Source organism: Notothenia rossii (assembly GCF_949606895.1).
Source record: "Notothenia rossii genome assembly, chromosome: 7".
Classification (NCBI taxonomy): domain Eukaryota; kingdom Metazoa; phylum Chordata; class Actinopteri; order Perciformes; family Nototheniidae; genus Notothenia; species Notothenia rossii.
The window spans coordinates 47,167,582-47,185,510 of record NC_136905.1 but is presented as its reverse complement, the minus strand read 5'-3'; the positions used below and the strand labels follow the sequence as shown (position 1 = coordinate 47,185,510).

General features: G+C 40.6%; 1 protein-coding gene and 2 long non-coding RNA genes across 3 annotated transcripts in view; 1 reads left to right on the top strand and 2 right to left on the bottom strand.

Moving 5' to 3' along the window:
• Positions 1 to 17,929, bottom strand: part of adck1 (aarF domain containing kinase 1) — a 182,512-nt gene that overhangs the window by 113,846 nt on the left and 50,737 nt on the right. The window contains exon 3 of the mRNA XM_079694392.1: positions 16,863 to 16,946. Within this exon, the coding sequence (XP_079550518.1) occupies positions 16,863 to 16,946 (84 nt within the window). The remainder of the gene's footprint in view (positions 1 to 16,862; positions 16,947 to 17,929) is intronic.
• LOC307047419 lies at positions 10,584 to 13,359 on the top strand. The gene is made up of 4 exons (XR_013810412.1): positions 10,584 to 11,370; positions 11,546 to 11,639; positions 11,770 to 11,888; positions 12,227 to 13,359. It is a non-coding gene; the product is annotated as an uncharacterized lncRNA (long non-coding RNA).
• On the bottom strand, positions 13,404 to 16,272 carry LOC307047423. Its single transcript, XR_013810419.1, has 3 exons — positions 14,850 to 16,272; positions 14,251 to 14,426; positions 13,404 to 13,867 (listed from the first exon to the last, which is right to left on the bottom strand). It is a non-coding gene; the product is annotated as an uncharacterized lncRNA (long non-coding RNA).

Below are 17,929 nucleotides of genomic sequence, written 5' to 3'. Positions count from 1 at the left end.
ATCAAGAAGAGAATGGGTTGAACAGGTGTTGTATGCCTCTTGCCCAAAGAAGAGAAATAAGTTTCAATAAGTAGAGCTGTCCGTTTTGCTGTACAAAGAGAAATAAAGGACAATCAGGTCAGAAATCTGGTAATAATAGGGACAATTGGCAGTGTTAGTTTGACCTTCATGAATATAAATGCCCCAAACAAAGATTATCCTACTTTTTTTTTTTTAAAGTAGAAGAAGAATAAAAATACCTTTATTAATCCCCAGAGGGGGAAATTCAGTTTCGCCTCTGTCGTACACACACACATGCATTTTTTTACAGGTACATACAGCACACACACATATACAAATACACAAAGTTATATGCACACATGCACATGCACATGCAGTTGAGAGGTCAGAACGGAGGCAGCCAGTCTAGCCGGCTCCTCTCCAGTACCAGTTCACACTCCGTATTATTTGGTCCAATCGTGACGTGAACCGGCAACCCTTCGATCCAAAGTCCAATCCCCTACAGACTGAACCACTGCCACCCCAGGTAGTCCATACTGGCTAGGGAAGCTGTAGGTATAATAATTATAGTAGGGGACTTAAATTGTTAAATTAAATTAAATGTAGAATTTGACAAATTGCCCGTGGAACATAGACCCCAAATAAAAAATATAGAGCAGTAAAATATATGTTTTAATGAGTTAGGGCTAGTCGATAGCTTGAGAGCTAAGAACTCAAAAACAAAAGGACTAAATAGAGCTTCGACAAGGTTGAAGAGTGTGTTATTCAACCTATTACATTTTCAGACCATAACCCAGTAAGGATGATTGTGTGTTTCGATAGGCATTTTAAATACTGGAGGTTAAATGTCTCCATGCTAACAGACCCAGTTATTAAAATAAAACAAAAAGAAACAATAGAACATTATTTTACAATAAATGACATGGATCAGTATCCCCCTCCAAGCTATGGGATGGGGTGAAGGCTGTACTGAGAGGTACATTTATTGAAATAGCGGTCAAATTTAATAAACAAAGACTGAAAGAGAAAAACTATTGGAAAGTGATAGAAAAAGACTAGGACATGTGTCATGGCCTGGCTCTTGGCCATAACAAAAAGCGTGGGAAGGACAAGAATATGCATATAAAAAGGTATTTATTTGGCAAAACGTAATGTGGCCAAAAAACAAACATAAGGCAAGGCAAAATAAGAATAAGCGCCGCTGCCCTCCGAGGTCCAGTCCTCTGGCGGGGAGAGACCTTGAGGCTCTGGCTCAGGCATTTTAATCCTCCGGTGAGAGCTGTCAGGTGTCCTCAATCAGTGCGTCAGGTGTCCTCAATCAGTGCGTCAGGTGTCCTCAATCAGTGTGGGCACAAGCAGAGGAGGATCATTAAAGGGCCCTACGCACCACAGGAGACCTCCAAGCAGGGGTCGTCACACCCCCCCCCCCTTAAAGTCGGTGTCCCCAGGACCACCGGCATAACGCATGAACCCTATCCCAAACAAAAACAAAAAGTCACAGAACACAACAAATATATAGCACCCTCTCTTAGCGAACCCTAATTGTAATATACCACCTTATTACAACGTCTCTGGATGTGACCAAGCCCACCGCAGGAGTAGCACCTCCGGTCGTTGGCACGCCCACAGTCACGAGCCATGTGGCCTGGTTTGTTGCATTTGTAGCACACGTCCTCCGTTTGGTCACAGTCCCTAGCCATATGTCCTTGATCTCCACACCGATAACAGAACATTTCCTTGCCACGTCCTCGACCCCTGCTGTCGCTGCCGCCACGACCACCATCAAAGCCGCCGCCACCACCACGACCACTTTGACCAGTGGAGCAATGCTTGGCCGTCTGGTTTCTACGCAACATAGTTTTGGCCATAGCCCGCGAGATCACGCAGGAGGACGTGACCTCTGGCACCACTGTAGAGCTCTCCTCAAACCCAGACTCAATCAGCCCACCATTCACTAAAAATGCCGGAAGAACATCAGCCCAAACTCTGCTACATGCCAAACCGTTGCCCAGAATAAAATGTATCCCCTCGATTGGCAAAGCTGGACGTACACCAACAGTTATTTCACCTTTAACAAGGTCACATTCAATATACACCCTATGAACAGGCATAGGAAGAACTTTTAATCCAATTCCCCAACTCAGAACTGTGTCACCTGTGTCACTTTCATCCGACAACGGCAAAACAGAGTCAACAATATAGGAGTCAAAAGCCCCTGTGTCCCGCAAGATTTTGATTGGAACTCTAACATTACTACCTACCAATGACACCAAGCCATCTCGTATAAATGGAGTATAAGATGCCAAAACCTCAGATCCACATAAGTGGGATTTAAGCACATCGGCACCACAGCAGCTTTTCACAGGAGCAGCCAACGCAACAGGCCCAACAAAATATCTTCCTCCTTCAGATTTTGCTCTAAGCGCAGGACACTCTTCCTTCCAATGGCCTCTTTCACGACAGTAGTGGCAATCATCGTTATTAACCACATTAGATTTGATCAAACTCGATTTCTCTGGATCCATCCCAACATCCTTCCTATTTCCTTCACAAAACTCTTATGAGAAGAACACAAACTCATCAGCTGCCACTGCAGCTCCAGCCGCGGAAGTTACCTTGTGTTCTGTTATGTAAGTAGCAATCCTGTCAGGAAGAATATTTTTGAACTGTTCCAAAATCATGAGTTCACACAAATCGTCAAAAGAAGCGATTTCAAGAGCAATTAACCAACGATTAAAATGAACCGACAAATCCCTCGCCATCTCCACATAGGTTTGACCATGTTTCTGCTCAAAGGACCTAAAACGCTGTCGATAGGCCTCTGGCACCAGTTCATATGCTCTAAGTACCGCCGATTTTATCTTACTATAGCTAGAGCTATCCTCAAAACATAGGGAGGAATATGCATCAGGCCAATCTCTAGCCCTAGCTACACGTTCAAACAACAACAACAAACGTGTCAGGATCACTTTCATTAAAGTGCGGCAGCAAGCGCAGGTTATTAATGTCAAAACGATGAGACCTGGGCACCTGTTCACCCTGCCCCTCACCATCTCTGAGAATAGACAGGCGATGTCCCTCCAACTCTATCTTGGCTTTCTCAGATTCTTGCCGTATCCGCTCCACTGTGATTTATTTTTCAATTCCCAACGCATACTTTACTCTGTCATGTTCCAGCTGCAACAACAACAATTCCTTCTGCTGCTCAAAAGAAAGTGCACTAGCCTGAAAAAGAGGTTTTGACAAAACCCCCTCTTCCTTTGCAACAAACACTCCTGTCTCACTCAATGTCGACACTATAGAGTCTTTGATGTTCCCCTTCATCTTCCTATCACCGACAATAGTCACCGAGAAATGCTCAGCAATCAATAGCAGCTGGTCTCTTGAAAAAGTGCCAAGAGACTCCTGAGACGGAGCTTCAATAAATGCCTCTACGTCAGCCATATTAATTTAGACCGGGCCCTCACCGGAATACAACACCGAACCTTTTACGCCGAGAGAAGAAAAAAAACAAAAAAAACAAACCGGATCAACACCACAACGTTTGCTATGCGTCCAAAGTGGAACAACACTAACTTATTGATTGGAGTTTCCCCACTAACTGTTAACATTCCACTGACTAATCTTCTCCCTAGTCTTCATGCAGTTACTTGTGGTGGGTATTTATGCACTGGAGACCGCTGGCCCAGCAAAGCGACTAGCAGGCTAGCAACACTACTGAGACCACGGCCATGCTCCCAAGCCGAAGCTTCAACCACTTTCTCCGCAAAACTACACACCCCGCTCAACAATCCCAAGGGAACCGCCGCTTAACCTGCCAGGGAAAACTCCGCACCGCTCCGCACTGCTCCACATACAACGCACCCGTGTCAACGAGAGAGAAAGGAAAAACAAAGCAAACAGCTGATCACGGCTAAGAACAACTGGCAAACCCTGTCCTGAAATATAATGCAAAAAAAATGAAAGCCTCACAAAGTGATCTAATCAGTCCCCAAACAACGATCTGAAATCTAATGTCCTTCCCACAATGAGCCGAAACAAAGAAACCGGCCGCCCTGCACACGCGCTCCCAACAAACTTTATACACGCGCACCAACTCCAAACACAAATCTTACCTATCCGTTGCTGTATAACAGATAAAAGAAGTGGACGAGCCCCCATCTGTCATGGCCTGGCTCTTGGCCATAACAAAAAGCGTGGGAAGGACAAGAATATGTATATAAAAAGGTATTTATTTGGCAAAACGTAATGTGGCCAAAAAGCAGAGGAGGATCATTAAAGGGCCCTACGCACCACATGATTATAAGTTCATGGAGATGCTAACAAATTGAAACAACTTAAGGGCTTTAGAGATGAGCTAGATCATTGATCGCGAAGGTAGTGTGTGTAGATCGCATGGAATTGAAAAATAAAATAAAAAATACATTTAAAAAAAAGTTAGCCTATCTATCCTTACAGATAGGCAGTTGCCACTTGATTGACGTACAGGTAAGCCAGTCTGAGCCAGTCTGAGATCTCATATTTTCTAACACGCAGTTCACCACGCATGTGCGGTAAACCGCACCAGCTGCAAATCACCGGCGAGCTGATTACTTAGTTAGCCTTCCAATTTATACAATTCTACTAAAGAAAGGGTATAAGGGGGGCCTCACCTCCTCATCTGAAGCGCAAATTCAGCACAACAAGTGTAAGCGCGCCACAGTTTCTCCGCCGTTTCGAGGTTCCGGTGCTCGCAGTCCACTAGCACACTAGAAAAAATGATTTACTCACTCGCAAGGTGGATGGAGCTCTCTGATACACGCAGGGCCGCGCCTCCCTACACTTACATCACGCAGACTTCGTAGGGCCTCATATTGCGGACGATCTATGCGCGAATGTGGCTTAATAATCTTATGCGCAATTGCGGTGCAATTATGCGCTCCACAGTTTCCGTTTCGCCGCTACGAGGCTCCGGCGCTAAGAGTTCTAACTGCTCCGGAGATGCACTAGCATCCACGGCAACGGATGGACCGTGCCAGTGAAGGAGAGACAGCCTGTCAGAGAATGTCTTGACAATATTGTGCTGCATTATTGCTTCTAAGTAAAAAACTGTAACTCCAATCAGCTAAATACCCAGAGTATTTAGGATACCAGATGAACACACTTGATGACTCTTGTGTTTGCTATATGTCTGTTTGATTAAATGAGAATATAGGTGCGGCCGTGACAAATGTCCCTACATTATGATCACCAAATGATGTATTAAGAGTGAAAATTGTGGCCAGCCGAGCAATAGTTAGAAAAAAAACTCTTCAGATTTTACAGCTCCTCTTGCTAGTCCTCTAGCTAGTCTTAACCAGCTCTCCCATACACACCCATTATAAAATGTGAAACAGTGTGAAATGTTCACAAAAAGTAACCTACGTGAGAACCGTGCTAGCTATCAGAAAATATCCAATCAGTCTAATAATGTCGATAGTCTCGGGAACCGTTTAAACTTGTACATTTTGTATGGGGTCAAAGTGGGGTGTTTTTGAGCTCTGTTCAAATGGATTTCCCATTCATTCCTATGGGGCAAATTATCGCAGTTTTCTGCCGTCATGGCCGCCATGAAATTCCTACCCTGCTGATCACCAGGGCCCAGGAGTTCAACACTTTTAATCTCAATCAGATCCGATCCGATTTTGAAATCCCATTTTTTGTGATCCAGGATCAGACAAGTCGGCCATATTTTGTTCCTGGAGTTCAAAGCAATTCAGGATAGGATCAGCCTGATCCAGATTACGATTTTTCAAGATGACTAGATCCTGAATATCAGTGCTTTAATCCTACCGATCGCCATCTAGTGGATATGAAAAATAATACAAGGAAGACAAGAGAACACATTGCAGAGACATCTATAATGTCTAATTATATTTTTTTATTTGAAAGGTGATGACAGATGATGGACTTTTTTTTTGTTGAAGATATTTTTACTTTAATCTAAATTACATTTGTGATTGACAATCTTTGCTGTGATACTTTTATGAGCATAAACATTTATGTCATCAACATTTGGTTGAAAACAAAATAGGCCACCACAAACGTGAGCAAAAATGGAAAAAATTAAATGTATTTCCCATGAAGGCTAACAATTGTGTATTATCTCAGTTAACAAACTTTGCCATCTTATTTAAATTGAAACATATTTTAAAAATAGATTGTACAGTACATTTTGCTCTGGTAATCCACTGGAAATCCACCCCTTTGGTGGGATCAGGATAATCCAGTTTTTTGGGATCAAACTGATCCCAATCCTGTGTTGTCGGTTTGAACTACCCGTTTTGAAGATTTGATCCAGATTAAAGCTTTGATTGGATTTCCTGATCTGATCGGATATGAAAGTGATCCTAATCCTGTTTTTTGGTTTTTAACTCCCCAAAATCCAAATCTGATCTGATCAGATAGGGATTAAAAGTGTTGAACTCCTGGGCCCTGTTGTTCAATTGCCCTCTCTAAAGATTAGTTTAATAAGATTTGTGTTAATTAAGGATGTTCTTTTTAAGTTGTATGGCATGGGAACTAATGTGTAATTACTTTATTAACTATAAGGAAGTCCCTTTTGAAGTTGTGTTAGGGTAATAATAATTAAAAAGATCTTAATGACCCCTTGATCCTGGCCTTTTATTGTTTAATTTAACTGTAAAACTTTATATTTGTAATGAATAGTTTCTGAGCTTTGATGTTCTGTGAGGCTCTCTGCAGCTGTCTTGGAAAATGTTTTATCTGTTTTTGAAGTCACATCCTTCTCCCCCCTCCCCCCCTTCCTGGGGTTATAGAGATGTGTTAGACATTTCAAAATCTAAATAAGATCAAAAAATAAAAGATTCGGGGACATCCCCTTCTCTCTCTCTACAGTATAAGGTATTAAGGGAACTTTCGATCCAAAAGAGCATGTAACAGTCTTACAATTTGGAGACACCCCATCTCTGGGGAAAAATAATCACACCTCACCCCCCCCCCCCTCCCCCCCCCCCCACACACACACACACACACTAGATTGTGACTCGAAAAGGCAAGTTTTGTGATTTCAACACTTTTTTTACTGAAACTAGGCAGTTTTTGTTAACTTTACTGATTTTGCTTTTTCCCTCTCACCAAGGTACCGCAAGATACACTTTTATGTATGCAAAACCTTAAAACTAGAAAAATTAAGTAAATTGTATGAATAGAATTTCTTTAAGACTGTGACTCTGAAAGGCACTTTGTGATTTTAGTAAAACAATCCAGTTTGTTAACATTAATGCTTTTTACTTTTCTTTGTGTTACTAAGATACTTTTAGATACACTTTTATTAATGCAAAACCTCAAAACTAGAAAATGAAGTACTTTGTCTGAATATATTTTCTTCAAGAGTGTGACTCTGAAAGGCACTTTGTGATTTTAACGCTATTTCAGTGGAACAATCCAGTTTTGTTAACATCAATGCTTTTTGCTTTTTTTGTGTTACTAATATACTTTTAGATACACTTTGATGTATGCAACACTTAACAACTGGTAGAATACGAAGTACTTGGTAAGGAATTTGGTTTATTTTGTTTTAATACTTTTTCAGTTAAACAATGTAGGTTTTTTCTGATAACCTTACATATCTTTGCTATTTTCTGCAACCAATATCATTTGTATGAAGAAACATTTTACAACAGGTATAATGTCAATTACTTTGTAGCAAATTGATTTTCTTAAAGACTGTGAAAGGCAAGTTTGTGATTTTAAAGCTTTTAGTGGAAAAAGAAAATGTACAGATTATTTATTTTTTCTGCTACTAAGATACTTTTGGATACAGTTTTAAGTATGACAACTTTACAACTGGTGGAGTAAGTACTTTTTCATAACAGATTATTCCAAGAATGTGACTCTGAAAGGGAAGTTTTGTGATTTTAACACTGTTTCGGTGAAACAATGCGTTTTGATGACTTGACTTGACTAACATTATTTTTACTTTTCAAATATTGTTTTGAGATGATTTACTTTTTCAACATGCTGTTTTTCATATTTTTCAACATACTGTGATCACGGTCAAGTCAGAAAACCTCTACATCATTTTCATTTTGCATACTATATGATAACTTTTTTTATTTGAATTGGATTTCCTAAATAGTACACCATGATCTGTTCCACACTTTGACTGTTTGAATGTTGGAATGACATTATCATTTACGATAAATTAAAAATAATTAAATTAAAATTAAGTAAGTAGCCTGTGTAGAATCTAAAAAAAAAATAGCTTATAATTTCTTTATAATTTCGGCAAAACATCTTAATGCCCCCCTTTATAACATTTCTGGTACTTTAAACAAAAAAACACATACTATCTGGATTATTGAAAAAGGTACATTTTGTAGAAGTATAAAAAAAAAAGCATTTAATATGCATGCTCGGCTCAAAAATTTGCTGCATATCAGATCTCAAGTAGGTATAGATCGCTTCAGGTTAAGAAACCAAACTATGAAGAAGAAGAAAATGATTATGTAACAGTCTTATTCATTAATAAGACTGTTACATACTCTTTTGGATCTAAAGTTCCCTTAATACCTTATTGAGAGAGAGAAGGGGATGTCCCCGAATCTTTTATTTTTTTATCTTATTTAGATTTTGACATTTCTAACATCTCTTTAACCCCAGGGCAAGACGACAGGGGCAAGGGGACGATGGGGAGGGGGGACTAGGGGGAGGGGGAGAAGGATGTGAGGGGGGACGAGGACGAGGGGGAGGGGGGAGAAGGATGTGATGTCAAGTACTGCAGTTTCATTTATTTATTTCCCCTAGTTATGTTTTTGTGTGCACTGAGGAGTCTCAAACAGGCGTTTGTTTAATCATTTTAAGATCGGCTTTAAGCAAATTCATTCTTCATGTGATACATGAGGTAACATTTTATTTATGGTATTATTTTCATATATTTGTCTCCATTCTTCCTTCTGCCAACGGTGTCGCAGTTTCTCATCTCTCCCGTTTTTGTGCGGGTCAGAGTGTCCGTGGAGGACCGCACATTTTCCCGTCAAGTTTGTTTTTTATAAATCGCAAAGATTGCTTAGAAATTGGCTTCTTTTGAGTGTACGTCATGTTTATAAATGAGGTCCCTGAACCTGAAAAAGATGAGACACAAGACCCAACAACGCAGACGAGCTGAAGGCTGCTATCAAATCAACCTGGGCTTCCATAACACCTCAGAAGTGCTACAGGCTGACCGCCTCCATGCCATGCCACATGGATGCAGTAATTCATGCAAAAGTAGGACCAACCAAGTACTGAGTGCAAACCCATGAACATAGTTTTCAGTAAGCCGACAGTTCTATATTAAAAAATCCGTTTTTGTATTGGTCTTATCTCTAATGTAATATTAAGATGTTCTGAGACACAGAATTGTGGGTTAGTAAATTGAATTAGTCAAATTAATTAACTTTTTCACAATATTCTAATTAATTGAGATGCACCTGTATATTCAGTGAAAAAGTGAGCAACATACTGTACAGTAGCAACATATTGGGCATGTAGCAGCAACAGAGACACATTTTCCTCAGGAGGGACCAAAGCAGAGGTAAAAAGGATTAAATATTGAACTGATTTTAAAAAATGTGAAAATCAACACATCTCCAAAGAATATCATTACAGTCATTCATTATTTTCTAAGTCATGCAATCAAATTCCATGTATCAAGTGATGCTGTGTTTACAGTTCAGTTCAGTTGCATTGGCATGATTAAACAGTTTTTGCTGTTGGTTACCTCAGTTTCCAACAAATAGCGAGGTGTCACAAAAATCTATTGATCAGAGATAGGATTTACAAAACTACTGTAAGAGTACTCAAAAATTAAAAGAAGACAATATAGGAGTCTATCGCCATGCGTCGATTCACAGTCTCCATCATACCAAGCCTTTTCTTGCCATGTAGCCGGGCCCCAGTAAGAATGTATATACATTTTTATGCAGTAGGAAATATGTGAGTGCTCACGACATGATCGCTAATTACATCTGAATAATGCAGGTTAGAAGGTCGCCCCCCTCCGCATTAGTTTTCCCTGTTTTATTTGTTCAGGTCTGTCTTTGTTATCCCGTTTTATTTTGAAAAGTGTTCACCCCCATGATATGTCTTTTACTTCCTGTCTCTGTGTTCCCTCCTGTTTGATTACCTGGTATTGTTCACCTGGGGCCCCTGTGTTTCTCTTTCCTCCACACCTGTGTCTTGTTCTTGTGATTAATCTTGTATACATTTAAGTTCTGTTTTTACTTTCAGGCTTTGTTAGAGTTTTGATGTTGTTGGACGTATCTTGTTCTGAGAGAGTTTATGTTGTTTTGCCTGGCCCAGTTCAGCCAATTAAGGATTTCGATTTTCAAGAAACAGTTTTCTGCATTGTGGTCCTATGTACTTTGCTCTCCAGCCATGACATTAAGCGTTCATGTTACATAAATACTAAGGGTTTTGTGTATTTGGCGATATCCGGCTGACGTAACACGTCCCAACCTATCTTCTCCGACACACGTGACACGTCCCAACCTATCGTCTCCGTGTCCAGCTGAATCCCCTCTCATATGTGTCTGTGTATTCAGCAGGATGTCTACAGGAGGCACTTAGAGTAAAGTTATTACATATATAATACATATAATGGCACTGTTCTAGCGGGAAACACTTAAGAAAGAACATGTCAAGCTATGTGCTGTATCAGAAACAATGCGCGGCGTGTTTTGGGAGTAATATGCTCTGTGTTTACATTAGCAAGCATGCTAACACTCAGAGCTAACCATGGAGCTAACGCTGGAGGCTACTGGAGAGAATATGTGTAACGTAATGTCCTTGTGGTAAACCCTGCTAGAGAGAGAAAGGTTTGAGTTCCATACTGTTTCAGAAATAAAGCTTGAAGTGGTTGGGAGCATAATATGGCATTTAATCACCACAGCTTTTAGCTGAGTTTCTCCCGGTAGAAATCTCTCTAGCAGGGGAAAGCTGCATGACGCTACAAAGGGGCGTGGCTAGCAGCAGCTTTTCCATTTAAAGCAGAATCAGCCTGTTTGGAACAGGGCTGCAATAGACCCTTTTACAGCCGACGTCATCAAAAAGTTGCGCGCGCATGTGGGCAACGGAAGTGGTGTTGTTTTCAAGCAGTTCTGAATGACAAAGACGAGGTAGCAACTGGTTAGCAAGCATTTACAAACTGTACCCAGCATCAACATGTCTGGTTGTTGCGTATACGGTTGTAAGAATCGCTATTCCACCGACGGACTAAAGTTTTATAGGATTCCGAGAGGACCACGACCGTTTCAGAGCAACCGGCGGCGTCTGTGGCTGCAGGCGATTAAACGTGGAATGAGGACATAATCAAAAATGCTCGCGTCTGCAGCGCCCACTTTATATCAGGTAATTAGGTTATCTAGCCTACTCTTTGATTTTACGGGAGAGCCTTGTTTACATTAGTGATTGTCTGTATGATGTAGAATAATAATCAAATGCAGCTAAAGTTTGATAAGCTGGCGTTAGATTTGCCTAGTAGCTTGCTAGGCTAAACAAACGTGTTTGTGTTTTATTTTTGCAGGCGAGGCATCATTGGACTCTAGTAGTCCTGATTTTGTGCCATCTGTGTTCATGTACACAAAACAAAGCCAGAACCTAAATTCAAAGATGGACAGGTAAGATTAGAGTTGACATCCTCTCAGTCGTTTTTTGTTTTGTTTACCTCTCTTGCATAAGCTTTGGTGCCTACAGCTGCTGTTTTGAGATATGGATTAGTCTAACTATGAATTTCTGCTGTTACTGTAGATACCATAGGAAAAGGAGGAGAGCTGACACTGCAGCAAATCAACGTGTTACTTCTGAAACTCCAGAACAAGAATGCAGCATGGATCCACAACAAGAATGCCGCATGGATCATTGTCCTGGTATGAATATATTTATGAATATATCATCTTACAATTAACTGATTGATTGTCAGGGTTCCCACCCTCACTGAAAGAGTCAGTGTGCTCCTAGTGTGTGTGTGCTCCTGCCAGGCCCACTGCTCCAATTGCTATGTATGTCTTTGTGTGACGTGTACACTGGCCCCTGGATGGGTCAAATGCAGAGGAAAAATCTCCCCCTGGGATCGATAATGTATCTTCTCTTCTGTCATGGAAAAGTTTTGAAAATTCATTGGTAAAAATGTTTGAGAACCCCTGAATTGTGAACTTGTTTGCATTGGTTGCAGCACATGCTAATTTTTCACTTTTCTATATTAAAGCTGAAGAGGATATCCCAGTTCCAAAGAGAGTACGATGATCTGAACCTGAGATACAGTCAACTTCAGGAGGAATATGTCAACCTGCGACAGGAGTTTGACACACTACGAGCAGAAAATGTAAAGCTGAAAGAGGCGCTGCAAAAATCTAGATTCTCCTACACCACTGTTAAGTGCAACATTGGACAATTGATTTTTCTCACAGGACTGACCTCTGTGGTCTTTGAGTGGCTGATTACAAAAATGATGGGCAGCGTAGAAAGAATTCACAACAAACTTACAGTAGAGGACCACCTATTGATTATATTGATGAAATTAAGGTTGGGCCTATGTAATACTGACTTGGCTTATAGATTTCAGGTATCAAAAACCACCTTATCAAATATTTTGCGGAGCTGGGTCCCTGCTATGGCCCTGGTCCTCAAGCCACTCATTAAATGGCCAAGTAAGGGTGCAGTACTTAAAAATATGCCAAAAATATTCAAGCGCAACTTTAGAAGATGCCGGTGCATAATAGATTGCACAGAAATGTTCATAGCTAGACACAGTAATCTGACTTCCAGGGCCCAGACATGGTCAAACTATAAACACAACAACACCATTAAATATTTGATCGGAATCACTCCAGCTGGTGCAATTTCATTTCTGTCTCATGGGTGGGGTGGACGGGTTTCAGACAAGCAGATCACTAAGGAGTCAGGTTTCCTCAAACTTTCAGAGCCTAGGGATGAGGTTTTAGCAGACAGAGGATTTCTCATCAGAGATGAGCTTGCGGCCTATGGTGCAACCCTTCGTATCCCTCATTTCACAAAAGGAAAGAAGCAGCTTTCTGCACAGGAAGTGGACCCATCTAGACAACTTTCTCGTGTGAGGATCCATGTAGAGCGAGTTATTGGTCGGTGGAAAAACTTTAAGATTTTACAAACAGTTATTCCTTTGTCGCAGGTTGACATACTAGATGATGTTGTTATTGTATGTGGTGCCCTCACAAACCTCTGTAAGAGTGTTGTTCCCAAATGAGTTACACATAACCCTGTATGACTTATAAAGTGATTTTACATTTGTAAAACATGTATATAGGCCTACTGTACTTAAAACTTAATGCATTTTAATAAACCTCCCCACATTGGCTGCAACTGGTGTGTCTAATGGTCCTTTCCCCCCCAGATTATCTCAACAATTCAGAGTGCAGTATCACATTTATTTGTAATGTTACTAACAGTTTCATTCCATTCAGGTGCCATTAAAGTGCCACTAAACATTAACAACATAAAAAGTAGGAGTATGTACAATATATTAGAATCAAACTGGTTCTGTATGTTGTAAACAGTAAATAATAATTTTAGGTCGCAAATTATCTCTATGGATACATATATAGCATTACAGAATAAAACTTAAAATATCTTGTTGCACTGAAGTGCATCTAGACACAGCTGTCAATAACAACATCAAATGTAAAGAAAAGGCTGATGATGAATTCATTGTTTCAACTGTAATACAACTTTAACAACCAGGGAAAGACAATCCATAACCGACATCTAACACCATATCTGGCCATATCCGTGTCACTGTTTTCCAGGCTCGTCAGCACTGCAGCACCTGGGTTCACATCCCGCAGTTCCCGGATGTCATCATCTGTCAACACTGATAATAGAGCAACAAAAAGACACAATTAGTGTGCTGCATAATGTTCACATTTTAAGAATAATGACTGAACTATTCTAAAACCAGACCAGTTAAGCTGTAGATAACAAACAAATTTCTAGAATCAGTAATCTGAAGACAAAAGGACAGACATATTCAAACTAACATAACAAATGATACTGAAACTATTCAAACTGAGCGTGTATGTTTACAAAAAGTCATGATGCCACGTTGGTCTGTAGGCCTTTTCATCCCTGCATCACCAAGTAACACCTTTCTCAGGCTACATTATGGTGTCAAAACACTGAGGAGAAATCCTGAGAATTAATTAAATGCACTATGGCAAAAGGAAACTTATCTAGGCTCTGTCAACTATTACATGCCTCTGGGTGTGATACTATTCTTCCTAGCAGATGTTGAAGCTGCTGGAAGTTGCCTGCCAAGCCTCTTTGGTTTGTGGAAGTTGATTTCCCTCAATGGAGCTGGTCTGACTTCTTTCCTGATGTCTTTCCACATGCACACTCCAGAAGTAACCGCTGCTTTCTCTGTCCTTCCCATCCTAAAATAGAGCTCAACTTTGAATAATATTACAGCTGCATGGCTGCAACATGACCCAAGCCTGAAATTTCACAAAATCATAATAAACATACTGGGCTTGAAATTAACATTTGCTCTCAGACAAATCTCGGCTCTGGCTATGAAGTAGGTAAACATCTAACTTACTAGACATGTGAGTATCCTAAGCTTAATCAGGTTTTGAATGTAACTGAATGATATTGGCTGCTGACATTTTGAACCCTGTTGTCGCTGTGTTGTTGTTCATGAAAATGTTAGTTTCAAACCCTGGTTATGATGAGAAAGTTACAGGGCAAGGCATACGATTTTTGATATGGAAAGGAGAGTAATAGCCAGCTGAAAGGACAGTAACACACCCCTGAACTGTTACCTACAAGCCCACAACACCAAATAATAGGCTACTCACCCCGCCATACAGGTGCAATTCGCTGTGAGGACGTAGTTTTCTCGTTGGTTGATTATGACCCAAGCCTCATACATCGTTGTCTTGTGTCCTTGTCTTTGACTAGGGAGAATTTCTGATCTCAAAATACAAAACTCTGAGTCTATGTCATGGTATTTGACGTTCTGTACATGACCACAGACAACGTATTCGTAAGCATCCACTGACTTATAGGCTCGTAATTTCTCTGTGGTGTACACGCTCGGTTTCTCAATTTAATATATCTGGCCACTGTATATTCGGCCACTTGCTAACGTCTTCAACCCACTCATCAATAGAACACGGATCTGGAAGTCGGACACCATTTGTCAAAGTCAACTTGTTAAGGTAACATTCACGATCTTTAGTTGATAATCCCCTTGCGTAGCTTGACAAGCTGTTTATCTCTGCCATCCTTCTGTTGCCACCATGCGCGCGCATACGTTCTATGTCATCATTGTATACAAACACAAAAAGGGTCTATAGTATGAGCAGTATGAGGCATGGCTAACATGGGTGATCTGTTTGGTATTTTAAGCAAAAAACTTCACATACATGTTTTGTATCCGTATGGCCCTACAATTTTTTTTTCAAATATAGCATGATAAGTCCACTTTAACATCAAACACATGTTAACAACATTAACAACATTGTAAGTAGTGTTTGAGGGTTAACATGAAGAGAGAGAAATGTATGTGTAGTATTTTGATAGAGCTATTTTCTTAATTCACAATTATCGGAGTTTAAGAGAAATGTTATGTCATGATCAGTTTAGATTATTCTTTATATAAGGTTTGTTAATATTATTCATATTATTCATGATCCATATGTTATCCTTTATCCATTAAAGGTCCCATGTCATGGCCATTTCTACTGATCATAATTCCATTGTTGAGGTCTACTAGAATAGATTTATATTGTGCAATTTTCCAAACACACATTGGTTTCTCATACAGCAGAAATCCTGCAGCCCGCTGTGACGGACCGGTGAGCGGAGCAACACACACACTAAGAGTTAGAACTAACACACTTAGCTATTTGATCTACCTCTGGAACAAGCTAAACTAGTTATAAATATATTTATTCTTCACTGTCGGGTCACTCATTACTGGATCAGTGAGCTGCATGAGACGATACTGACGGGCTGTCAGGAGAGTGGGAGAGAGGGAGAGAGGAAAAGAGAGCGCTTCCGCTCATTTCTCCCGTGTTATTCTCCAAAGTTAATGTGTATAAATGTAATAATTATGTTGGTTGTTGTTTGTGGAAGTGCATCATGTATTGAAAAATGTATCTGAACTTTTCGATCCGTTATGATTATAAACTGAAGCAATATACAAATGAGCCCCATTAACTGAGATCCCCATAGCCCCCACCCACCCACTGTACTCGCTACAGGGTGCACTTTGAGGGTTTGTGACCCTGCAGACCGTTTACATGCATAAAAAGCTACATAAAACACACAAGGGGACGGGTAATAACCAGAATAGCATGTCATGGGACCTTTAACATTTTGTTATTATTTCTCTTTGAAGAAACACACACACACACACACACACACACACACACACACACACACACACACACACACACACACACACACACACACACACACACACACACACACACACACACACACACACACACACACACACACACACACACACACACACACACACCTGTCCATCACACCAATGTGAATATAATCTTATTACAGAACTAGCGCCAGAACAGAGTTTATCTTTATATCTCAACTAAATTAACGACCGCTAATGCTGCTCTTTCACTTAAACCTTTTTCCATCAGAGAACCAGCAGGGCATTTTCTTTTCATTGTGAAGCAGCTATAGGTAAACCATTGTTTTTCATGAGTTGACAACGCTTGTTAAATAGGAAGTGGTCTAAACAATAAGACATTCTGCAATATTTCATAGAAATAAACAAGAAAAATTATCTCCAGTGAGCCCTCGTTTTGTCAAACAAATGGCAAGTGTTTACCTACCTTAGACCTGAGAGCCCAGTATTCCTCTGTGCCATATTCCAAATGTTTGAAAGCAGTCAGATAGTCAAAACTGATGATCGCTGTCTGCAGACAAAGAGAGCAGAGACAAGGAAAGACCTAATTAGTAAGCAATTATACTTATTTTTTTCAAAACTACAGTATGATAGAAAATGATTGTACTGCTCTCCCGTTGTTGTTGTTGTTGTTGTTGTTGTTGTTGTTGTTGACATGTCAAACTCAAGGCCCGCGGGCCACTTCCGGACCGCTGTACAGTTATATATGGGCCGCGAGAACACTTCCTAACTATCATAACTGGCCCACCTGTATAAGACTTACACCGCTGATACTCAAAGTCCCAGAATGTACTGCATCAGCCAGAGCACCAAGACATTGTAGAAAGGAAAGGAGATATTGACGCCCGACAATTCCTTGCGGCAGCAACATTTACAATGATGCACATCACGCAAATGGACGGACGTTAGTAACCTAAGCACACGTTATTATCTGCACCTTCCTACTGCTTTATTGCACACTCATGAGACGTCAGAAGTCACCTCAAAAGAAATGGCCAAAAGAAAAAGTGGACTCTGAAAACAGGGGCTTTCAAGACAGGTGGGAGGGAGAGACACCTGTTTACTAGAATTTGCAGGAAAGCCGTTTGTCTTGTTTGTGGAGCTGGCCTGGCCGAATTCAAAGAACATAAAAAAGGCACTATTGCCCCTTTTCCACCAAACCGGTTTCAAGGCCGGTTCCGGGCTATAGCCTGATTAAGCTCTGGTTCTTCCTGTTTCCACTGCAGCGGATCCGGCTCTAAGTACCGAAGACTGGTTCTTAGCTGCCCCACTCGGCTTCACGGCAAGAACCAAGAACCAAAAACCAAGAACCAATACGTCACGCTTACGTCGGAGGGGGGCGAGAATAACTTTAGCAATCCTGTTGTTTTGTATTATAGCAGCTAAGTAGAATCATAAAGAAAAATATGCCGGTAAAATATGCATATAGAAAAGGGCTTATGCCACAATAGGATAGCAACAAGTAGTCAAGATAGTCAGATTAGCTTTCGGTTT